At 28.5% G+C, this 19,981-nt stretch overlaps 3 protein-coding genes across 9 annotated transcripts in view; 1 reads left to right on the forward strand and 2 right to left on the reverse strand.

The window, feature by feature from the left end:
- The window catches only part of LOC130891741 (pancreatic triacylglycerol lipase-like), a 45,817-nt gene extending 43,508 nt beyond the window's left edge, over positions 1 to 2,309 (forward strand). For all 5 annotated transcript variants that reach the window (XM_057796659.1, XM_057796657.1, XM_057796656.1 and 2 more), the window contains 2 exons: positions 22 to 352; positions 1,315 to 2,309. In XM_057796659.1, coding sequence (XP_057652642.1) covers positions 22 to 352; positions 1,315 to 1,441 — 458 coding nt within the window. In that variant the 3' untranslated portion in view covers positions 1,442 to 2,309. The remainder of the gene's footprint in view (positions 1 to 21; positions 353 to 1,314) is intronic.
- On the reverse strand, positions 1,487 to 5,916 carry LOC130891742 (quinone oxidoreductase-like protein 2 homolog). 2 transcript variants are annotated; one of them, XM_057796660.1, is made up of 5 exons: positions 5,497 to 5,907; positions 5,240 to 5,443; positions 4,983 to 5,158; positions 3,426 to 3,743; positions 2,264 to 2,876 (listed from the first exon to the last, which is right to left on the reverse strand). In XM_057796660.1, exons 1-4 carry the CDS (start codon positions 5,863 to 5,865, stop codon positions 3,458 to 3,460), a joined length of 1,035 nt encoding a protein of 344 aa, XP_057652643.1. In that variant the 5' UTR covers positions 5,866 to 5,907; the 3' UTR covers positions 2,264 to 2,876; positions 3,426 to 3,457. The 2 variants fall into 2 exon arrangements, with proteins under 2 accessions (XP_057652644.1, XP_057652643.1); XM_057796661.1 differs by having other exon boundaries at positions 1,487 to 3,743; positions 5,497 to 5,916.
- A 483-nt stretch (positions 5,917 to 6,399) lies between these two features.
- The window catches only part of LOC130891734 (myelin transcription factor 1), a 51,159-nt gene continuing 37,577 nt past the window's right edge, over positions 6,400 to 19,981 (reverse strand). The window contains exons 14-19 of one of the 2 annotated variants that reach the window (XM_057796642.1): positions 19,075 to 19,212; positions 18,450 to 18,644; positions 18,272 to 18,334; positions 16,304 to 16,572; positions 15,868 to 16,022; positions 6,400 to 12,380 (exon numbers count right to left, since the gene is read on the reverse strand). In XM_057796642.1, the coding sequence (XP_057652625.1) occupies positions 12,093 to 12,380; positions 15,868 to 16,022; positions 16,304 to 16,572; positions 18,272 to 18,334; positions 18,450 to 18,644; positions 19,075 to 19,212 (1,108 nt within the window). In that variant the 3' untranslated portion in view covers positions 6,400 to 12,092. The remainder of the gene's footprint in view (positions 12,381 to 15,867; positions 16,023 to 16,303; positions 16,573 to 18,271; positions 18,335 to 18,449; positions 18,645 to 19,074; positions 19,213 to 19,981) is intronic. The other variant, XM_057796643.1, reaches the window with a different exon arrangement.

Consider the following 19,981-nt stretch of genomic DNA (forward strand, 5'->3'; position numbering starts at 1 on the left):
ATCTATATTAATTTGTTTTAGATCGAATGTATCGGATCACTACTGAGTTAGCACATCCACCATTTGCAGAAAATTGGGTACAAGGTCATCTAAAAGCATCTATCTATAGTCCTTCTGGCGTATTACATGCAGAATTAACCCCATCCGGTGATATGAAACTGGAACATGGGGCTACATATACTACTGTGGTTTCTCATCCCATAGATCTTGGTGGGAATGTTAGAAAGGTTGAATTAAGTTGGGAATATGATATGAACGTTTTAGAACCACGAACTTTATGTTTGTTTTGGTGTAATGATCATTTGTATGTCAAAAATGTTTTGGTGGAGGAGATGGAGATGCCTGGCAGAGGGTGAGTATTATTTATTAATTCGTTTATGAACGTCTGTATAAATATAACGGATCATTACTTCCGCTACATTAAACATATGAAATTGTAGTTTAAAAATGTAGTTTTCTCAAAGATTTGTGAAGTAGGTGTCAAATATAATTTACACCTATTTAAAAACTTGTTTTTCATGTTCTTTTAAGTAATAATTGAACCAACAAATGTCATGAAATTTCAATTTAATTAATAATAATATGAAAACAAGACGTCTGCGTTACTAATTGTTCAAATAATTTCAAAGTTTTTTCAATTAATTTCTATATAAATTAGAATTGACATATAGAGAGATTGCATGAATATTTCAAAATTTTTCTTCAAACTATTTGAGAAGGAATAGTGAACTACAGTTATTGGGATGAGAAAATTTCATTTCTTTAATAGCATTTATCTGTCTATCTTAATCCTAGAATATTTTGAACCAGAAGTTTTCTTTATTCATATTCTCGTGGAAAGTAATGAAACTGCAAAACTAGAAACACATCGCCGTTGACAACAATAATAATTTGAACTATCAGAACCAATCATTTATTATTTTATAATATCTAGTATAAACAAACGTAAACCCTTATTATATATGTGGAATGTTGCTAATATTCAATAGATTATGAGGTGTTTCTTTTGTTGTTTTTGTGAATAAATAATAGTTTTAAGACCCAGATGTGAGTAGTTATTTTTTGAATAGTTTGGTTTATGTACCAATGCAGTGGATTTTCCAGAAAGTGATAAACAAAAATACCTTTTTTAACCCATATTTAATAACAGTGCCCTATCTGGATTAACATAATCAGTTAATGCAGCAGGGTTTCATATAAAAATTCATAATACTAATACAAATATGAATATTAATTAACATTTATGAAGACACCACCAAATATTTGGAGCAAAAAATGCATATTTTATTCTGTTTTTTTCTTCTTTTTTTTTAGGAAACGAGACGCTCAGTTTTCAAGTAAACTATGCTCCAAAGGCAAAAGGGACTACGCAGATATTGCAAATAGAGGCAAGGGTATTTTTGTTGATTCATGTTCAGCAGATAAATTTTCAAAAAGCTAGCAAAAACTTTTTATTTTATGGGAACTTAAATGGTTTTAATAAGCTAATTTAGCATAAAATCCTTAAAGACTACTACTTCCTAGTGATTGTTGTAGATTATATTATTATCTCATTTATTTATATTGAAACTAGATTTCACTGTACTAATGTTTATTTTCATGCTCAATTAGTTCAAATGAGTTAGAGTTCATATCAGAAACCCACATACTTATACACATAACACATTGAATTACTGTTGAAAAAAATAATTTTTTGTAATAGACTTGGAAAAAGAATATTGGACAGGAGATGTAACTATTTTCCTTCATTAATATCATGGACAATATAAATCATTATGTCCCTGCTACAAAAGGTTTCTGTTTTTGATTATATAAAAAAACAAAATTTAAAAAAACGATCGAAATCAGAACTGTTTCTTAGAATTTCTAAAGATTTCCTGTTTTATATATTCATTTACTATAAAGTAGATCATAAGGGTGCAGTGTAAAGTGTACAAATGTCGAGAAGTTTTTACCAACTGCTCGTTTTTTTGAGCTAATTTAGTGACTCCCTTTTAAACTTAATATAACTTGCTGTATATTTTATTTATTTTATCAACAATGTATCCTTTTAATTGAACATTTTCAGCTTACAAATAAACCTTTTTTGAGCAAATGTATGTTCTAGAAACTATATTGGAAATATTTGATCTCTTATTTTATGAATTATTCGCTAAATGTGTAATTTTATTTAATAATTATAAGTTAGTAAAAATGATTCTGATTTTAATTGAACCAGAGGTTGATAAAAAAAATGTTATGAAGTACAGAACATACATAATTATATTGTGATATTTGTTTTTATTATGAAATAAAGACATGAGTTAAAATTTGCTTTTCTTTCAAATATACCAAATAAAATTAAGAGAGGAATAACTTATTACCCCTTATTATCTGTCGAATTGAACAATAATCGAATATTAAGCACCTCATTAACACTTGACACAGGTTCTACTAACAGCGACCTAGTTTATATTACCAAATATAATAATAGATATTAATTAATAAATAAAATAAAAACAATTTTATAAAGTGATACATTCTATCGTCTAAACATGTAGACATAGTTAACTTGAAAACAAGGGACAATAATACTCCAAACTGTGAGTTTAGCACTCCATACAATGACAAAAATTATTAAGGTTGAGATCAGAAGTACATTAAAATAATTAGAAAACTGAAATTAAAGAGTCGAGGGATTATTCTATTTACAATTTAAGTGAGAAAAATAATTTCTTTGGAGTCTATCGACATTGTTGAGAGCCTTTCTTCCTGGACTTTTGACTGAAATGACGTAGACATTTTGATTTAGATATATTGAAAGTTCCATTCAGTATCTCCCTAATGATGATAAGACTTTCATCCGGAAGACGTGCAGGAGATCTCGAAAATCATGTCTATTAAGAATAAAAATATATTAATTAGCAAAGAATATTTGAATAATGTCAAAATTTTATCCGTTCCTTTATCTGTTTTTATTTAAAGATAGATAAAGGAAACAAAATTGTTATTATGGACAAAAAAGACTATTTCAAGAAAGTTAGTAGCTTAATCAAGACAGGACTATACAACAAGATCCGAAATAAACACTTAATAATTATAACTGGTTCACTTAGGTAAAAGTTATCTGTTAATAACCCGAAATTGTCAAAGCTCTATTGAGATGAGGCCTATTTTTGTAGATACACCTAGTTATATTCACAGATGGTTGTCAAAGGACTTTGAAAATCTACCCTTCACACCAGAGAGTATTTCAGTAAAGAATTCGTTCAAATATATTGATAAAGTGTTATTAGAATGTTCAATCTTTTTTATATCCTCAAATTTCTTTGGAAACTTACTATAACAACCATTTTTACAAAAATTATACAAAAAGGTAATAGAATAAAGTATTCTATAACTAAAAAGTTTTAAAATAAAATAACAGAACCGATTTATGTTATTACCTAATAAATAATACTTGTTTAATAATCGAAACTTAGTTATCAATGTATATAAGTACTTTACCAGTACATTTTTTATCATCAATAAATTTTATTGCTTCATTCACTTGTGTCAAATTAAATTTAGCACTTATATGAGCACTTATTAGCCCATCGTTTGCCATTTCAAGAGTATCATTGACTATGGATCTATACAGGTTGTTATTTTGCTTTTTCAGTTCTTTGAGACTAACAATTGAAGCGAATGTGTGAGGCTTTGGAGCTGGGATTGTCTTGTAAAAGAATGGAGCTGCATGAAATAGTTTTCCTCCAACAGCAACGCTGCAAAAAAATGAAAAATTAGTAATGGAAACAGAAAAAATATTTATAATTAAATAAAAATTTACAGGTGTGGAAAATATGTGTACTATATTGAGAAAAAATATTTAATTAATAACTTCATTTTAATTAAAAAGTAAGAAATGGTTGGAAAAAAGGAAATAGTTTATGAGAGAATCTGAGTTCATTTCATATTCTAATCAATAAAACTAATCTCCATTTTTTTTAAATCTTTACAATCCAGAAAAATGAACATTCTCAAAGTATTAGGATGAAAGAAGAAATGAGAGATAGTGATTCATTCTATAGTCAAACAGCTTAAAAGCACTTAGCTCTCATATCATCAACTCAGAGCTAACATAAGAGTACTAAAGACAACTTAATGAAATAGGATGGAATAACAGAACCTGATCAGTTAAAAAAATCACCTTCCATTAGTGTGGGGTATAAAAAAAAGAGTTTTGAAAGGAAGAGGAAACTAAGAAAGTAGCATCAAGGCTAAATCATTTCAAAAAGTTCATTTATCACTTTGATACCCATAGATCTAAAAAGTATTTGGATCTAAATAGAGACAAGCTGTACGTTTTCACTAGTTTCCTTACTATGCACTACAGCCTCAAGAAGCACCTAATACCATTGGATCTAATATACACTAACAAGTTCAGGTTCTATGAGGAGGAATCAGTGCACCTTGTAGATGTGAAAAAATAGCTCTGAGAGTTGACACAATAAATTCTAGTCGCCCGGTTATGTTTCTCTTCAAATATTTTTCATATTTAGTTGTTTACTTTTTCATTATCACATTCATGTTTTTGAAGAAATTAACTCCTCACTAAGAGCATTCCACTTTCAAAGAAGCAATGAATTACAATGTGCTACTATGACTATCTGCACATACATGTACCAGAAGTAGTAATAAACAAATAATGTATATTAATATTTAAAATAGTGTTTGATATTTGAATATTATTTCTATAGAATACTACAGTTGTTGACCTCCCACTTCTTCCAAAAAGTTCAATAAAATCTCTGTGTTGATTCTAAAACGTCCTCTATCTACAACGCCTACCAAAGGTTAAATTTAAAATGAATTTTAGTAAATTTGTGGTGACACTATTCCTTATAATCGCTGATAAGTTTCTAAAATATTTTTAACTTAGCACTACCTCTACTCCCTTATAGAGCAAAATATATAATGATAAGAATTTTGATTTACACCACCCTTATCAACAGAAAACTTACCATTTTCCAATAAGCTCCATTTGTTCTCCTACTGCTTCATAGACTACATTTGCTCCTTTATTTTCAGTTACTGCCATACATGTTTTGGGTAATTTTTCTGAGAAACTAACAGTCTCAAATGCCCCTCTTTGTCTGACTAATTCACCTCTCTCTTCTGTATCCACCAATCCGATAACCTTTGAAAGAAAATATATTTGACGAAATTTTAACAGCTGATGTCACTGTAGGTTCCTTAAACATAAGTATAATATATCTACCTGTGCCTTGTAAACATTTGCTGCAATATCCACTGCTGCTAAGCCCATTCCAGCAGGACCAGCTGAAATTATAACTTTTTCTTTTTCTTTGATAGTAGATAATTTTGAAAACGTATAAAGAGCAGTGGAATGACCATAAGCTATGACTGCAGCATCTTTCCTTTCTAAATCCCCCGGTATCCTCCATACATCATTGATATCTAGCTAGAAATTAGTTGATTAACTGTTACATTGGAAGATATAAATAAATACCTTACCACGCATTGTTCGGCAAAGCCTCCGAAATGTAAAAGATTTAAGCCAACAACTCTTTCTCCAATCCTAATAACCTCATCTTTAACCTCAGTTCCTTTTTCTAAAATCTCCCCTGATAATTCATATCCAGGAATAAACGGTAATTGGTCACTGTCGTTTCTAAATTTATGGCAATCCACCGAGTTTACACTGCAATAAACAACTTGTACCCTAACTTGATTTGGTTTTAATTTCGGTACTTTTTTTTCTTGTATTTCTAAAGGTTTCCCTATTTCTGTTATGACAGCTGCCTTATAAGTGCTTGCCAATTTATCAGTTTTCGATAATTTGTTTAAAGATTTAGAAATCAACCTTGTAAATAATTTGTTCATTTTAATTTTTAAACTTTACTTCCATAACCTAATTTTTGTATTCTTCTGTTTGGAATATATTTCTACTGCAGTGGCCTTTTACCAATAAAAAAAAACGGTATATAGTGAATATAGGAAAGGCATTTACTTGGAATAAAATAATGACCCGAAAGTTAATTTTTAATTTAAAAAACTTAAATCAAATTCATATACGGAATCGAAATTTAGTGTTGCAGTAATTTGAATTACTCAGAGTAAAAAAATAGGTTTTTGTAGTAAAAATATTTTCTATGAGTTGGTAGAAATAGTGACTACAACTCAGTATGAAATAGTATTTTATGACAAAGGAATTAGAATAATTTTGACAACTTTGGGCGTATTTGAATTTTACAATTAAGTCGGAAAACTTCACTAAACTTGAAATTAATATTTTTTTACATTAAAGTTTGTGTTATAAGTTGAAAATAACATTGTCGTATTTCGCTTCGGTTATTTATATGTTCTTCTTTTTCATCTGTAGAGGTTATATTGGGTAAATGGAAAATGAAATTCATATTACCTTTCAGATACTTTATTTAATAACAACACATGTATATTAACATATATATTTGGTGTGAACAAATAATTGAATATAATGAGAATTCGAATATATAATTCATAGGTATATTTACACATTACACAACAATTTGTTGGGAATGAGAATAAACAGCACAGCGAAAACACCTTTTTCAGGGAAAAATAAAGATTACTGGTAACTATATATAGGAAACAGAAAATAACCTGTAGAAACAATAACAAAACAGGATATTTTATAAACGTGTGCTTTCAATATTTTTTTATTTTTACAAGTACAAGGATTTTTGGCATGGAACAATAAAAACATCATTCAATGCAAAAACATACTTTGAAAACAATTTAATCAGATATTTAGTGATTGATTTAAGAACATGTTCCATTTTTGTGAAAATTGCGCTGACAAAAAACTAAATAATAAATCATTTGTTTGATTCCCAAAACAATAAACTCACATTTGAGTGAAAATCATGTTTTTCTGAACCCTAAGGAAATTTACTAAACTTTTTATACATTTTCAGCGATTGTTTGTATTAGTCTAGGTACTGACTTCTAAAAAATAATTGTTTATGTTTTTGCCGAGACTAACAAACTTCTAAAACGAAAGAATATTTTTTTACCATCTTTTCAAAGTCAATATTGTAGAGTAGAATATTTTCACATATCTACAAAACTAATAAATTTCATATAATAAATAAATTGCAGTGTAATGGCTTGTCCAATTTTTTAAACAACTCATAATTTTTGTAAAATACAGAGACTTTAAACATGTTAAACAAAGTGAACACTTTATATCATAAAATTTTGAGTTCACTTTGGATGAACTATGTGCCATCGAGCCATCTCTTTCATGGAGTTTGTCATATTATTTAATGTTTAAAATAGCGTTTTTATGAAAACTTAGCATGAAGTAATAAATTATTTTATCATAAGACTTCCTGGTTAGGGTGACATACCATCATATATGATGTATGACATTTATTTTGAATTTTATTCTATATATCTATTATTAAAATGAAAATTTTGGAGCAATAAATTTTTTCTATAGTATCAAACAAATTTTTTATACATCTGGACAGTGAGGGGATTTTTCAGCATCCTTTTAAAGTTAACAATTTGATTTCAAGAAAAAATTATTTATTATTTACCTTATTCCAAATTTTTACTAGAAATAAATTTCGCACTACAAATATGTTGTGGGTTTTGGTCTATCACACACCTCATTAAAAAAATTAAGCTAATTTTTGCGATTTCCATCTCGTTTTAGGGCGTCAAACAACCAAACTAACCCATAAATATTGTGGATTGAAGACACTACTTTATTTAATGTTTAAAATGGGTAATCTGTAAAAAATAGCACTGAGGTTATCAATTTTTTTGATGACGTGACTTCATGTTTGGCATACCAGAGGGGCAAAAACGTTTTACAGATTGGTAGGACAAAATTTTTCAGATAAAAATCCTTATACTATTGAAATGAGAATTTTGACGACCACCTAAGAGATGGATGGACAGCTGGCAGTCCACCTCCCAGGAACTGATACAGAGAAACCTGCAAAACTAACAGGTCATGAGATCTTAAAAATGAATAAGAAAAAGAATTTTGAGATATTACAATTCTTCATACTGTAAGTTATAGACTTATCCTCATCTACAAGGAAATTTGAAACATCTTTTAAATAGTACTTCATATATTAAGTTGGAATTTCTGGAAATCTTTGTGATACTTCCACTATTCATTACCTCTTTACAAAGGCTTACAATTACACTGAACAATGTGTGATTTAACGTACTGTCTTTTTAATCATCAATCATTAATTTTCGCATTTTATATGTTGAATATCATCTTTATATGTTTTCTTAGTTAGGACAGTCAAGTTTATCAGTGCAGAGCTTTCCCAATAGGCCCTGTCCTTTGGGCGCTAGTTCTCTGGGGGGCACTGCAAATACTCTACGGGTTATTTTATATTTATTTTAATTATATTTAATACATAAAATTTATAAGAGTTACAAGACTGCATTTTGTCGTGAAGCAATCAACATATGAGCCAGATATAATTTTTTAATAAAATTTTTTTAGAAAATTAACTAGGAGCAAAAAAATTATTGGACCTGCGGGCGTCAAAATTCCAAATCAGGTCGTGTTTACTTCAGTCAGTAGCTCTGAATGTTACAAAGACAAATTAATTCATAATGAACTGAAAAAGTCTATCGGTAAAGTTGTACTAATATCAAACTACTAATTAAATTTACGTTGTTTACTGGTTAATTGGTAGCTTTTCTAATTCAAATATTTGTTTAATTTTATATGAATCTCCCCTTGAACATTTTGTTTACATTTGATCAAATTTTCCTTAGTTTTATATTGATGTATGTATTGTATTCTTTTTTCTTAGCATTTGCCACGCAGTTATCGAATATTCTGGGGTGTTCTAAATATTCTGGAATCGTTTTAAAAAGCTTGCAACTGCATGTATAAATTAAAAAAATTTCTATTTAATTACTGACTTCTTCTTTGAGATAGTATCAATACCAAAGAGTAATGTAATTCAAATAATTATCTTGAATCTACAGTTGAATTTTTTTTGATAGTAAATGATGCTTTTATTAAAAAACGACCTACAATCAAAGATGTGGCCGCACACTTGAAAATTCAGGTTTAGGAAAAACGAGCTTATAAATAACACTATCATTTTTCTTCTACCTATTATAAAGACTAGGTATACATAATCACAGAGTCTAAAAAAAGTATAATGATTACTTAAAAGTTGTACACGATTTGTAAATTTGCTTGAATCTCTTCGAACGCCGATCTTTTAGTAAAATAGATCTCTAAAGAAGATAAAATCCTAATCAACTTTTATACAAGTTTAATAATAAATAACATAACGAGAAATAAATACAAACGATGAATTGGTCTAAAACAAAGTGCGGTAGATGGAAAAATGACAACTTTAATAATATAATACCTTTAAAGAAATATCCACTATGTTATCTTTTCGATAATGTAATTTTTTCTCAAAAATTTATTTGTTTTTTATGAAAAATCTTCAAAATAATTTCTGAAAATATGCACTAGAAAATAAATCAATCAAAAATAAGTTTTTTTTTTGTAACTTTCTACAGTTGTCCAATGATACAAGGAGTGAATAGATGTGCGTATTATATTTCTATCTCATACATTCTTGTCTTAATGCAAGCAGTAACCAATGACGGTTTGTAAGTCTGCTACTACAAAGATTTTAGTAAATCAGGGCAGCAGCCATCGAATATAATAAAAAGTGAAAAGGTATTGGCCAAAAAATGAGCCAACAGCTTTCTTCGTCATCATGAGATGAAGAGCTTTTAATTAGCAAGCAATAGTTTGTATATATCCCAGGTTTAACACCATGTGGCCTCTCAAATAGTGCTAAAAACAAATCATTTTAACACCATTCTTGATGTTTGAAGGTGATTACATCAAGTTATTATTTAGTTATAATAACGATTTATATAACAATAGCATATTTCTTTATAAAATTATTTATAATTTTGTCAGATTTCCATCCCTCAAACATATATTAACTAAAATGATTGCGATAAACTTTTTACATATAGTTACAAACAGAAATATATCGATCTATGTACAATTATTTTTTTTATATTATACAAATTATTTTTTTTTAATAGCGACACGGGTATAGCAGATATCTACAATTTATTTTGTCGCACTGTATATTCAGCTATTTACATAAATCACAATATAAATTTACGTACATGTGAGGATATTATTGATAAACATCGAAATCATTATGAGTTTTGACATGAATATATTAGTAATAATTTTCAATTTACACCCCTTTTTAAGATATTACCTTTTACTATTGTACCAAAAAGAAATTTTTTTAGTAATAGAATAAAAGTATTTCTTTTGATTTTTGTGAAAATTTTAGTTGCAATTAATGTAAAATGTCAATGTAAAAATAGTTACAGTGGAATATACAAAAATTTTAATGTATATGTGAAAAATGTAAGAACATCATTTAATCTTTATTCCATTCAATTTCAAAATAGATTTAGTTTATTGAAATATTTTGATTATGTCAATATTAATTTTCGTTTTTTCTTAACAATGGGAATTTATGAAAAATCAGATGTATACATGTGTACACAAAATTCTGTACTATTCCGATTTCAATTTGTAGTTTTTTTAAAAAGTTCGAAAAGGTCAAAAAAGTGTGAAGTGTCAGGGGACAAATCTTTAAGACTTCAGACATGGATAAACAAAATGCAGCTGCTGATAAAATGAGAGTCTCCAAAAATTATTTACTTTGTGAGTTGATTTTGTCAGATGTTTTAAACAAATTAGGTTACAATATAAATAAAGCATATCAACAATTGTATACAAAGACAGGAATTATGAGAAAACGGAAGCGGTTTGAAGAATCTCCTATAGAAAGAAACAATCGTCATATGTTACCAAGTTAAAATGTTATTACGGTGCTTTATTCCAAATTTATCTCAGCTTAGTGAAGAAACCGTAACTGACAATAATAAGTACTCTTTAGTCAAGTCTAATAGCAAAAATTTCATAAAAAAAAGTTGTAATCATTAATGACAATAAATTTCACAAAATCTCAATTATCTCAGTTTCAACATTTTGTTAGTTGGGAAGTTTTCAATAAGGAGGGCAGTACACCAACCCTCAGAATTAAACTGTCTGACAGTGAAATTTAACTATAGATGTAGGGGTATTAAGCAAAATATTGAGAAATTCATCGTAAATATCATAGCTACAATAAGAAGTTTTTGATTTTATTAAGATCTAACTATGAACTAAAATTTACTTCCGTTCAATTTTTGTTACATATCAAAAAAGCATATGATTAATTAGTTTAAAAAATGTATTACTTGAATTCTTTTTTAATAAAAAAAAATACAAATTTTGCAACTTTTAAAATATCCACAAAAAATTTGAATAGTAAATTAGTGTATTTCGACAAAACCTTGGTCAATTAGTTTTTGGAAAGTATCAATTCAAGATGGAATATTTGGAACCACTGATGAACACACTGTTTATACTACCACTACACCAATACTCACAATTACACTAAGGGTATTTCTGTTAATCAAATTAAGTCTCTGAAGATGATAAATTGATTATCGAAACACACGTCAAACAAAGTAATTCCATGTGTTGCTTTAGTGATAATACACAGTGTGTTCAATACAGTTTGATTTTATTATTACATTATTGTAGAAGGGGTAATTTTTTTTCATATATCATTATAATATCTAATTTTTGACTAACAATGGTAGTAGAGTTTTTATTATTACAAATCCATGTCAAAACGCAGAGATCGCCAAAATACATAATAGCAGTTTGGTTATTTGAGGATTTCACGTGTAGATGGAGCTTTCTCAAAATACTAAAAAGGCAGTTCCCTGTAGATTTATATATCTAAAAGACTACGTGGGTATGCAAAAAGTTCTTTTAATATACTATTATACGAAAAATTGTATATTGAAATTAAAAATATTGGGAATAAATTAAAATATAATTTATATATTATTTCTTTGGTTTATATTTCAGTCTGCTTCGAACTTTGTGCAAACCGCTCGTTTAGCACTATTAAGGACATTCCAAACAACTATTTTACTCACAAGAGTCTAAAGTCTCAGAAGATTTACATTTTTTAAATCGGGGTCGGCAGCACAGTGAAATCTTGTAAAGCGCTTTTCACCGTTTCATATAAAGGTCTGTTTTCGTCACTGCAATATCCTTCAGGCGTACATAACGTTTGCAATTTACTCAGGTAAGAATCGAAATTTTCCTGGCCGATTTTTTCGGGTACGTTACCACACGTACTACCAGGTGCACCGGCAGGTAAACGGACGTGTTCCAAAAGTGTGATTACGTTGTTGCGCAAACTCTCGTAGTATTCGTTCAGATTTGTAGAACGTTGCGCCAGTGCTTGAGTTTCCTGGTCAAGGAGAGAATGGAGGAGGTTAGTGTGGTCCAATTGCTTTTTTACGACAGTGTTGCTGTGGTGGGCATACGAAACTATCCGTTAGGTTGCCTTTTGCAGTTTCACAGTCAATATTACAAGATACTAAATTAAGTACTGACTTATAAAACAAAACAAAGTACTACCTACAAATATAGCTTTGTGTTTGGTCAGAAGATTTTAAAAAATACATTGTATTACACATTCAAAAGTGGAAATCATAATTTGAAAATACTCATTCTTGTACACATCCCTTATAATGATTACGTTTAATATTGATGCTATTGAATTTACAATTCTAGTAGAATAATTGAGTTTATTATAATTTAACACAATATTTCATTGAAATTTACACCGGAGGGATTGGAATTAATTAGTAACCAGCTTTACATTGATTTGTTCATGGTCCTTTTTGAAGCAAATGTTGTGAAGCATAATGGAAATAATAGAGGAAGAAAGAAAAGTAGGATACTCAAAAATCTAGTGGGGCAATTGAGTTTATTATAATTTATCAAAACATTTTAGTGAAATTTACACTGGTGGATTGGAATAACGTTACTTGGCAATTTTACATAGATATGTTCATGTTTATTTTGAAGCAAATGTTAAGAAAAATTATAAACAGAATATAGTTTGATATGCATAAAAAAATAATTGGCTTCAATGCTTAAATCCCTACTTCCAGAAATGATACCGCTGCAGTACTTGTTCAATGTAGTGCAATTAACAGTCTTAAATTATATTATATTTTGTATTATTAAGACAAGTACAAATATGGATGAGTATTTCCCTACTAAATAATTGAAAAAATATCAAAAAACTAGTACTAGATTATCTCAAAACAAAATATTTTAATAGGAAATAATTAAACATATTGAAGAACTTTGTTTTGGTAAAATAATATAATGATTCCGTAAATAATTTAAGGGAAATTAGTTGAGTGTTATTAGAGCATTCTCGACTTGATTGCTCATAAACTTGAAAATTTCATTTAATCGCAATGCTGTTATTTCAAGATTTGTTTTTACGCTCAATTTGGAAGTGATTTATAGTTGTGGGTGGAAAAGATCTTTCCAAGTATTTTTCTTGGAAGACTGTGGTGTTACAAAGTATTGGGTACCTCTAGTGACTTTGACCCGTTTTATTTTATCATTTACATAGCAGTTGAACCACATTTCCAAACAAGTTCTTATATTCATTTAATAATAGTTATGAACAGTTTTAACAATATTTCATTATATAGATAAGTTCTGTAATATAATGTAAGTAGAACAATTTTCATATTCTGAAGTTACGAAAACTAAAAAAAAAATCGAGGATCAGTACTAAATTTAGTATAAAATATTGACATAGGTCATATTTCAACAAATAGCCATTTAATATTTATTACATTTTCAAAAAATGATTTAAATGATGATAATATTTACTAATAGTTGTTTATTGTGTGATTTTTGATCATCATATGGCAGCTTGGAGAAATATAATGCTTTAAAAAATTTAGAGCTGTTATTTTATTAAGATTCATTTGAGAATAAAATAAATTAATGATAGAATAATCTTTTCAGTTAAAACAATCCATTTTTTAATTACAACAGCTTTACATTTTTATCTAATCAAGCTAATTTAGGAAAAAAGCAGAGAAAATTGATTTACAGTTGACATTGCTGTCTTATCATGGAGGTAATAGTTCAATTTGGGGATAAAAATATTTCAATAATGAATGGGAATAAATACAGGACTCCAGTAAAAATAAACAAAAGGCAGAGGTACTAAACATTAATTTGAATATGGAATAGAAAATAAAAAAGTAGAGAAAAAAAGAAAAATAGAACTTCAATAGATCTAAATATAAAGGAAAAAATGACAATAGAAAATAAAAAAAAATGGAACGAGCAAAAGAATGTAATAATAGGAAGATATACAAGAACGCAAATAGTCAACTGAGTGAACAATAAGAAGAAAACCAACGGAGATGATAAAAAAGACAAAGTATAACCAAAAAAAGTTGAAAAAAAAGTGAAATAGAGAAAGAAAATATGGGTACTAAATGCAGTAAAAATTAATGTACATAGACATATACAAAACCTTGATAGTATCAAGAATAAGGAAATTGGTGCTAAAATAAATAAAACTCTCTGGGAAGTTACAATAGAATATAAAGAAAAAGCATATATAGGAAGAAAATAAAGTCAAATGAGTAAACAATAAGAAGTAAACCAACAAAGTTGATAAAAAGAACATAGTATAGTCAAAAAGAGGTACAAAAGAAGAGGAAATATAGGCAGAAAATAAGGGTACTTAATGAAGTAGAAAATAAAAGAAGAAAAGTACACAGAGATATACAGAACCTTAATAATATGAAGAATCATATTTGCTATGAAAATAATGAGAAAAATTAAAAAAAAGATAAATCAGAAGTGACAATGGAAAAAGAAAAAATAGAACATGAACAAGCATAAATAGAAAGATATGTGAGAACACAAAGATTCAACCGAGTAAACGTTAAGAGAAAAAATACGAAAACCAACGAAGATGATAACAAGATTATAGTATGAGGGAAATGTACATAGAAAATAGGGGTACTGAATGCATTAAAAATGAAGAGAAAATGTACATAGAGATACACAAAACCTTCATCATATCAAGGATGACATATGCAATGGAAAAAGACACATTTATGCTAAAAAAAGTTGCAATGGAATATAACATAAAATAAATATATATAGGAAGAACACAATCAAGTAGGATTTACCTAGAAGAATACCGATAGAGATGATAGAAAGAATAACATAGTATAACAAAGAAGAGACTGAAGAAAGAAAATAGGGGTACTTAATGTAGTCGAGAATAGAGGGAAGCGTGTACACAGAGATATACAAAACCTTGATAATATTAAAAATTATATACGCAATAGAAATAAGGAAAATTGGTGATAAAAATCAAATAAAAGTAACTAGACATGACAATTGAATAAAAAGAAAAAATAGAACAAGAAATAAGCAAATAGAGAAAGATATATAAGAACAAATAAGTCAACTTGGAGGGGGGGGCTACAATATGAGAAGAAACCCAAAAATACAACAGTAGATTATATTATGGCCGAGGAGTGTACTAAAAAGATGTGAGGATATGAAATAGTAAAAGAAAGATTAGTACTGAAATGAGGACTAGAAAATAATGAAGAAAAAAAAATAATAAATACAGCCAACACAACAACTAACTATGAAGAAGAAAATTACAATTGAGAAGTAATCAATTTAAGTTTCAACATAATTTGACTGTCAGCCTTAATTATGAGAATAATTAACACTGTAAAAAATTTAAATTAAAAATATTATTCGACAAATTTGAAACTTGATTTGAAAATGATTCCATTAAAAATAAAAACAGATGACTGGTGAATTTTTAGTAGCTCAGTTTTCCATCATAAGACAACAATTCAAAATTCAAATCCTGAACTTACTTTTTCACTATGCCCTAAATGGTTTTCCATGGCGTTTATATCCGATTTTAATTTTATCATCTGAGACTCGACCCTTGCATTTTCTCTTTGTAATTCGGAGATCTCCGCCTCTAAGGTCATAAGATCTTCGCCTCCATTAGTTCCCTGTTCTATACCTGTAAGAAAACGTCTAGAAATAAATTTTAGTCCTGAGGAAGCGATTTTGAGAAAATAAATTGTTCAAAAATGTATTTGTAGCATCTACATGATACAACTTATAAACAGACCAGTTTTTAACCTATACTTAACTAACTTTTATCTGCATATTTTGTTTATTCCCAAAATTGTTGTAAAGTATCTGAAATATTTAAATCATCGATAAAATTGTATGGTTGTAGGAAATTGTGTCCCATGTTAATATCATGTAGATGCGGAACACAAATAAATATATCCTCACCTGTATATCCTTTAGAATAAAATGGCATATCTTCTGGATATTTAGATTTTTTAACGGTCTGCCCTGCTACTGGACAACCACTAAGCGACCTATGTGTTAAAAAAGATCCATTTATATGTCCCGTTCCGTCACATCCTGGTGTTGGACAATTAACACCTTCAAATTTCATTGCTGTTGCAGCTGCTACTGCCGCTTTGTGTTGTTCGACGGAACCGCCACTTTCTAATACTCTCATTTTATTTCTGTTGGCTATGGGACAACCAGACGCGCTACAGAATAATCATAAATGAAAGTAATATTTTTTTTCAAAAAGCAATAAAAAAAATAGGATTCTAATTAAATCGCATAACTAGATGATTTCTCAAGCTTGTTGCTTTGTTATAAACCAATATATTGAATGGGAAATATTGTTGGATAGACTACTATGGCATGTATTAATTAGAGCCCAACAATAAAGATAATAGTAGAGACACACACCACTTGGACAATTACTAATAATTGAGTAGAATTTAGAATAGAACATGCTACTTTACAGGGACTTCAATGCGATGCTTGGAGATATCTTTAAAATGAATCAATAGTTAAATTTATTGTGACTAAACTTAAGCCTGTGGTATACTGCAAAATATATATTAAAAGTTATAAATGAAGTTTTTGATGATATTTGTCATAAAAAGTTTTATACTATTGTCATTGACAGCTATGATAAAAGCTATAAATGATATCTATAAAAAATACCCACAGATTTCAACTTACAGCTGTGCTTCGCATAAATTAAATTCACTAATCAGAGATTTGCAAAAAACAAAATCTTCAAGTGAATGGGAAAATAATTTCATTCATATTGTTAAATAAATTGATAATTAATATGTTCTACTTGCTAAATTTCATTCCAACCAGAAAGAAAAATTTTTCAGGAGGAAATTATTTGACGAATAAACAATTAGCATGAGACATTTTTCATACAGAAATTTTTTTTAAAACTCCTACCATCTACACCACTTTTAAGAAAAGTACTGAATTTTAAAAAAAGAAGGCGTTAATACCTATTCATTTTGCAGGTAACATTTTGAATCCTTTTAAAGGTATTAATCTTACAATAGAAGAGCAAGTAAATGGCTCAGAATATCAAGTACAAGAAGTTTCCGTAGTTATGGATTAGTACATATGCAAAAGGAAATTGATTATCAACAGGAAGGAGTGGAAAATGGACTTTTGTAGCCCATACTTTTAAAACCCGATATAGGTGATATAGAAAAACTGAGTGATGAAAAATCAGCCCACACAGAAATGGAAGAAAATTTCCATTAAAACATCAGGAAAAAATTTATTTTTGCTTGAAAATTTGTCAGCTTTTTTGATAATTTATTTCCCATTATTTGTCTTTTGTAGAAAAAACCTTACATTAAAAACTTTTGATTTTTAAGGGTTTTCAATGTTTTTATTTGAGAGTAAATAATAAAAAAACTAGCATAAAGTATTTTGAAATTAAATTAAATTTTAAAAATCTCAATTCAGGGAAAATTCTTCAAGTAAAAACTATTGTTCATCTATTATATGGTGAATATAATCACATATAATTTTATTTTTATCTTTTTTGGTGTTATAAATAAAAAATAGTCAAGTATGAATCCAGTATTATTAAAGCAATATTTTCACTACATTTCAATAATAGGTATATTTTATTTAAGAATATTCTGAAAATGTTATACTATATCCACAATCAATGGTGATATAAGTTATTATTACAATCATATTTATTTTAAAGCCAATCTTGGAACCTACTAGTGAGAAAATGGAAGTTACAGTATTTTCATCTGATTTAAATAACTTCCAATGATAATATCAGCTTTCACTCGATTTATATTATAGATGAAACAATATTTTTATACAATTAAAAAAAAAGACAATTTAAACCAATAAGACATTTTTCAGAACAAAAAAAGCAGTCAGTATTTTGGTTTTTACCTTCTGTGCGACAAAAACTTTCCAGTCGCATGCCCAGATCCATCACAACCCGGTATAGGGCATCTGAACGCATGAAAAAATTCAGGTACCTTAAGTTTCAGATATCACCGATTTTAGAAACAAATGAGCTACATTTATACAAAAATAACAATTGTTGTATATTAAATTCATAATTTACCTTAGTGGTTCTGAATCTTGACCATCTCTAGGTTTGCTTTTTGGTTTATTGGCTCTAGGACATCCTGAAAGACTTCTGTGAGAACTATAATTGCCTGTTACGTGTCCTGATCCATCGCAACCAGGTGTGGGGCATTTTAATTCTTGAGAATGAGGTTGTATTTGAGATCGATCTACCCGTGGACATCCTGACAGACTGAAAATAAAGAAAAAGTTAGCATAGATACTTAAAAATAGTATTAAATCTGAGATTTATTAAGCATGTAAGGACCTGACTCAGTGACAAATTACCAATACCAATTTGTTAGTATATGGGCATGGACAATATTAATAGCAGCTAATTATTATATAGTTTCTTAAAACCATGCTTGAGAAATAATACTTGATTCACAATTTCAATATAGCAAATAGTATTCTATTACTAAATAACAACAGGGGTTTAAAAAATTGCAAGGAAACGGTGCCAAGAAGCTTATATTAACACATATACTTTATATTTTCATTACAAAGAATCAAATCAATCTTTTACCTCAAAAAAATACTTCTTAATCATGGTTTTGAGAATAAAACTATTACATTAATTTTAGAAAAAAAGGTTAGTATAAGAATATCATCTATTTGCTTGCCTTCTATGTGTAGCGTAATGACCAGTAATGTGTCCTATGCCGTTACAGGTAAGAGTTGGACACTGAATCGGCTCCTTACCATCCCGTACAAGTGGAGATGAATTGTTTCCTTTAATGAAATGATCCACAGAATCGACGCTACCAAAAGCATTTTAAATTTAAATGTGATTGTTTCTCGCAATCACTACAATGCTGTACATATGTAACAGTAATCGTCTTCAAAGTAATTTATTGTTTTATTCTTGAACGTAATTTAAAGTAAAGTTGTTAAATGAGAGGGCGTTATGTTGTACTTGAACATTAATATGAATTTTGGAGTACCAATTACGTTTTACTGTAATTGATTTTAATTTTTGTAGTTAAAGTAAAACAAATAGGGCTTTTCTGTCCTGAAATATTTGACACTTAAATTTACTCTTTCTCTGGTATTACTGTACGTAACCTCAAATCTATTTCCGCAAGACAAAGATGGAAAAAACTTTCATAACGTTAAATTGTCCATTAGTAATCAGTATATAAATGGTTATGTTTGAAATTGGAAATATAATATGTAAACCAAACTATTTTAGGGAGAATGGAAAAACATTAAGAATATTATACGTTAATTGATAATCCAAAGGTTGGTAGATACCGCCGTTGAAAGATCATTATTAATTTATTAATTAGGTTTTTATTAAAATTAGATTCACGTCAAAATAAAATGAAAAGTCATACCCGTTTTGATAATTTTCCTCCATTTGAATCTAATAATATTTCACGAAATAATTGATTAAATCACCATTTGAAAAGTTTCTTGATAACAAACTAGACTCGGAATACGCGATAAGCACGAGCACACCTGATTACGAACTGCATTTCATGCGAGAATTCTCTATAAACATTACAGTTAAATGGGAAATGAATATTA

Source organism: Diorhabda carinulata, chromosome 3 (assembly GCF_026250575.1).
Source record: "Diorhabda carinulata isolate Delta chromosome 3, icDioCari1.1, whole genome shotgun sequence".
Taxonomy (NCBI): Eukaryota; Metazoa; Arthropoda; class Insecta; order Coleoptera; family Chrysomelidae; genus Diorhabda; species Diorhabda carinulata.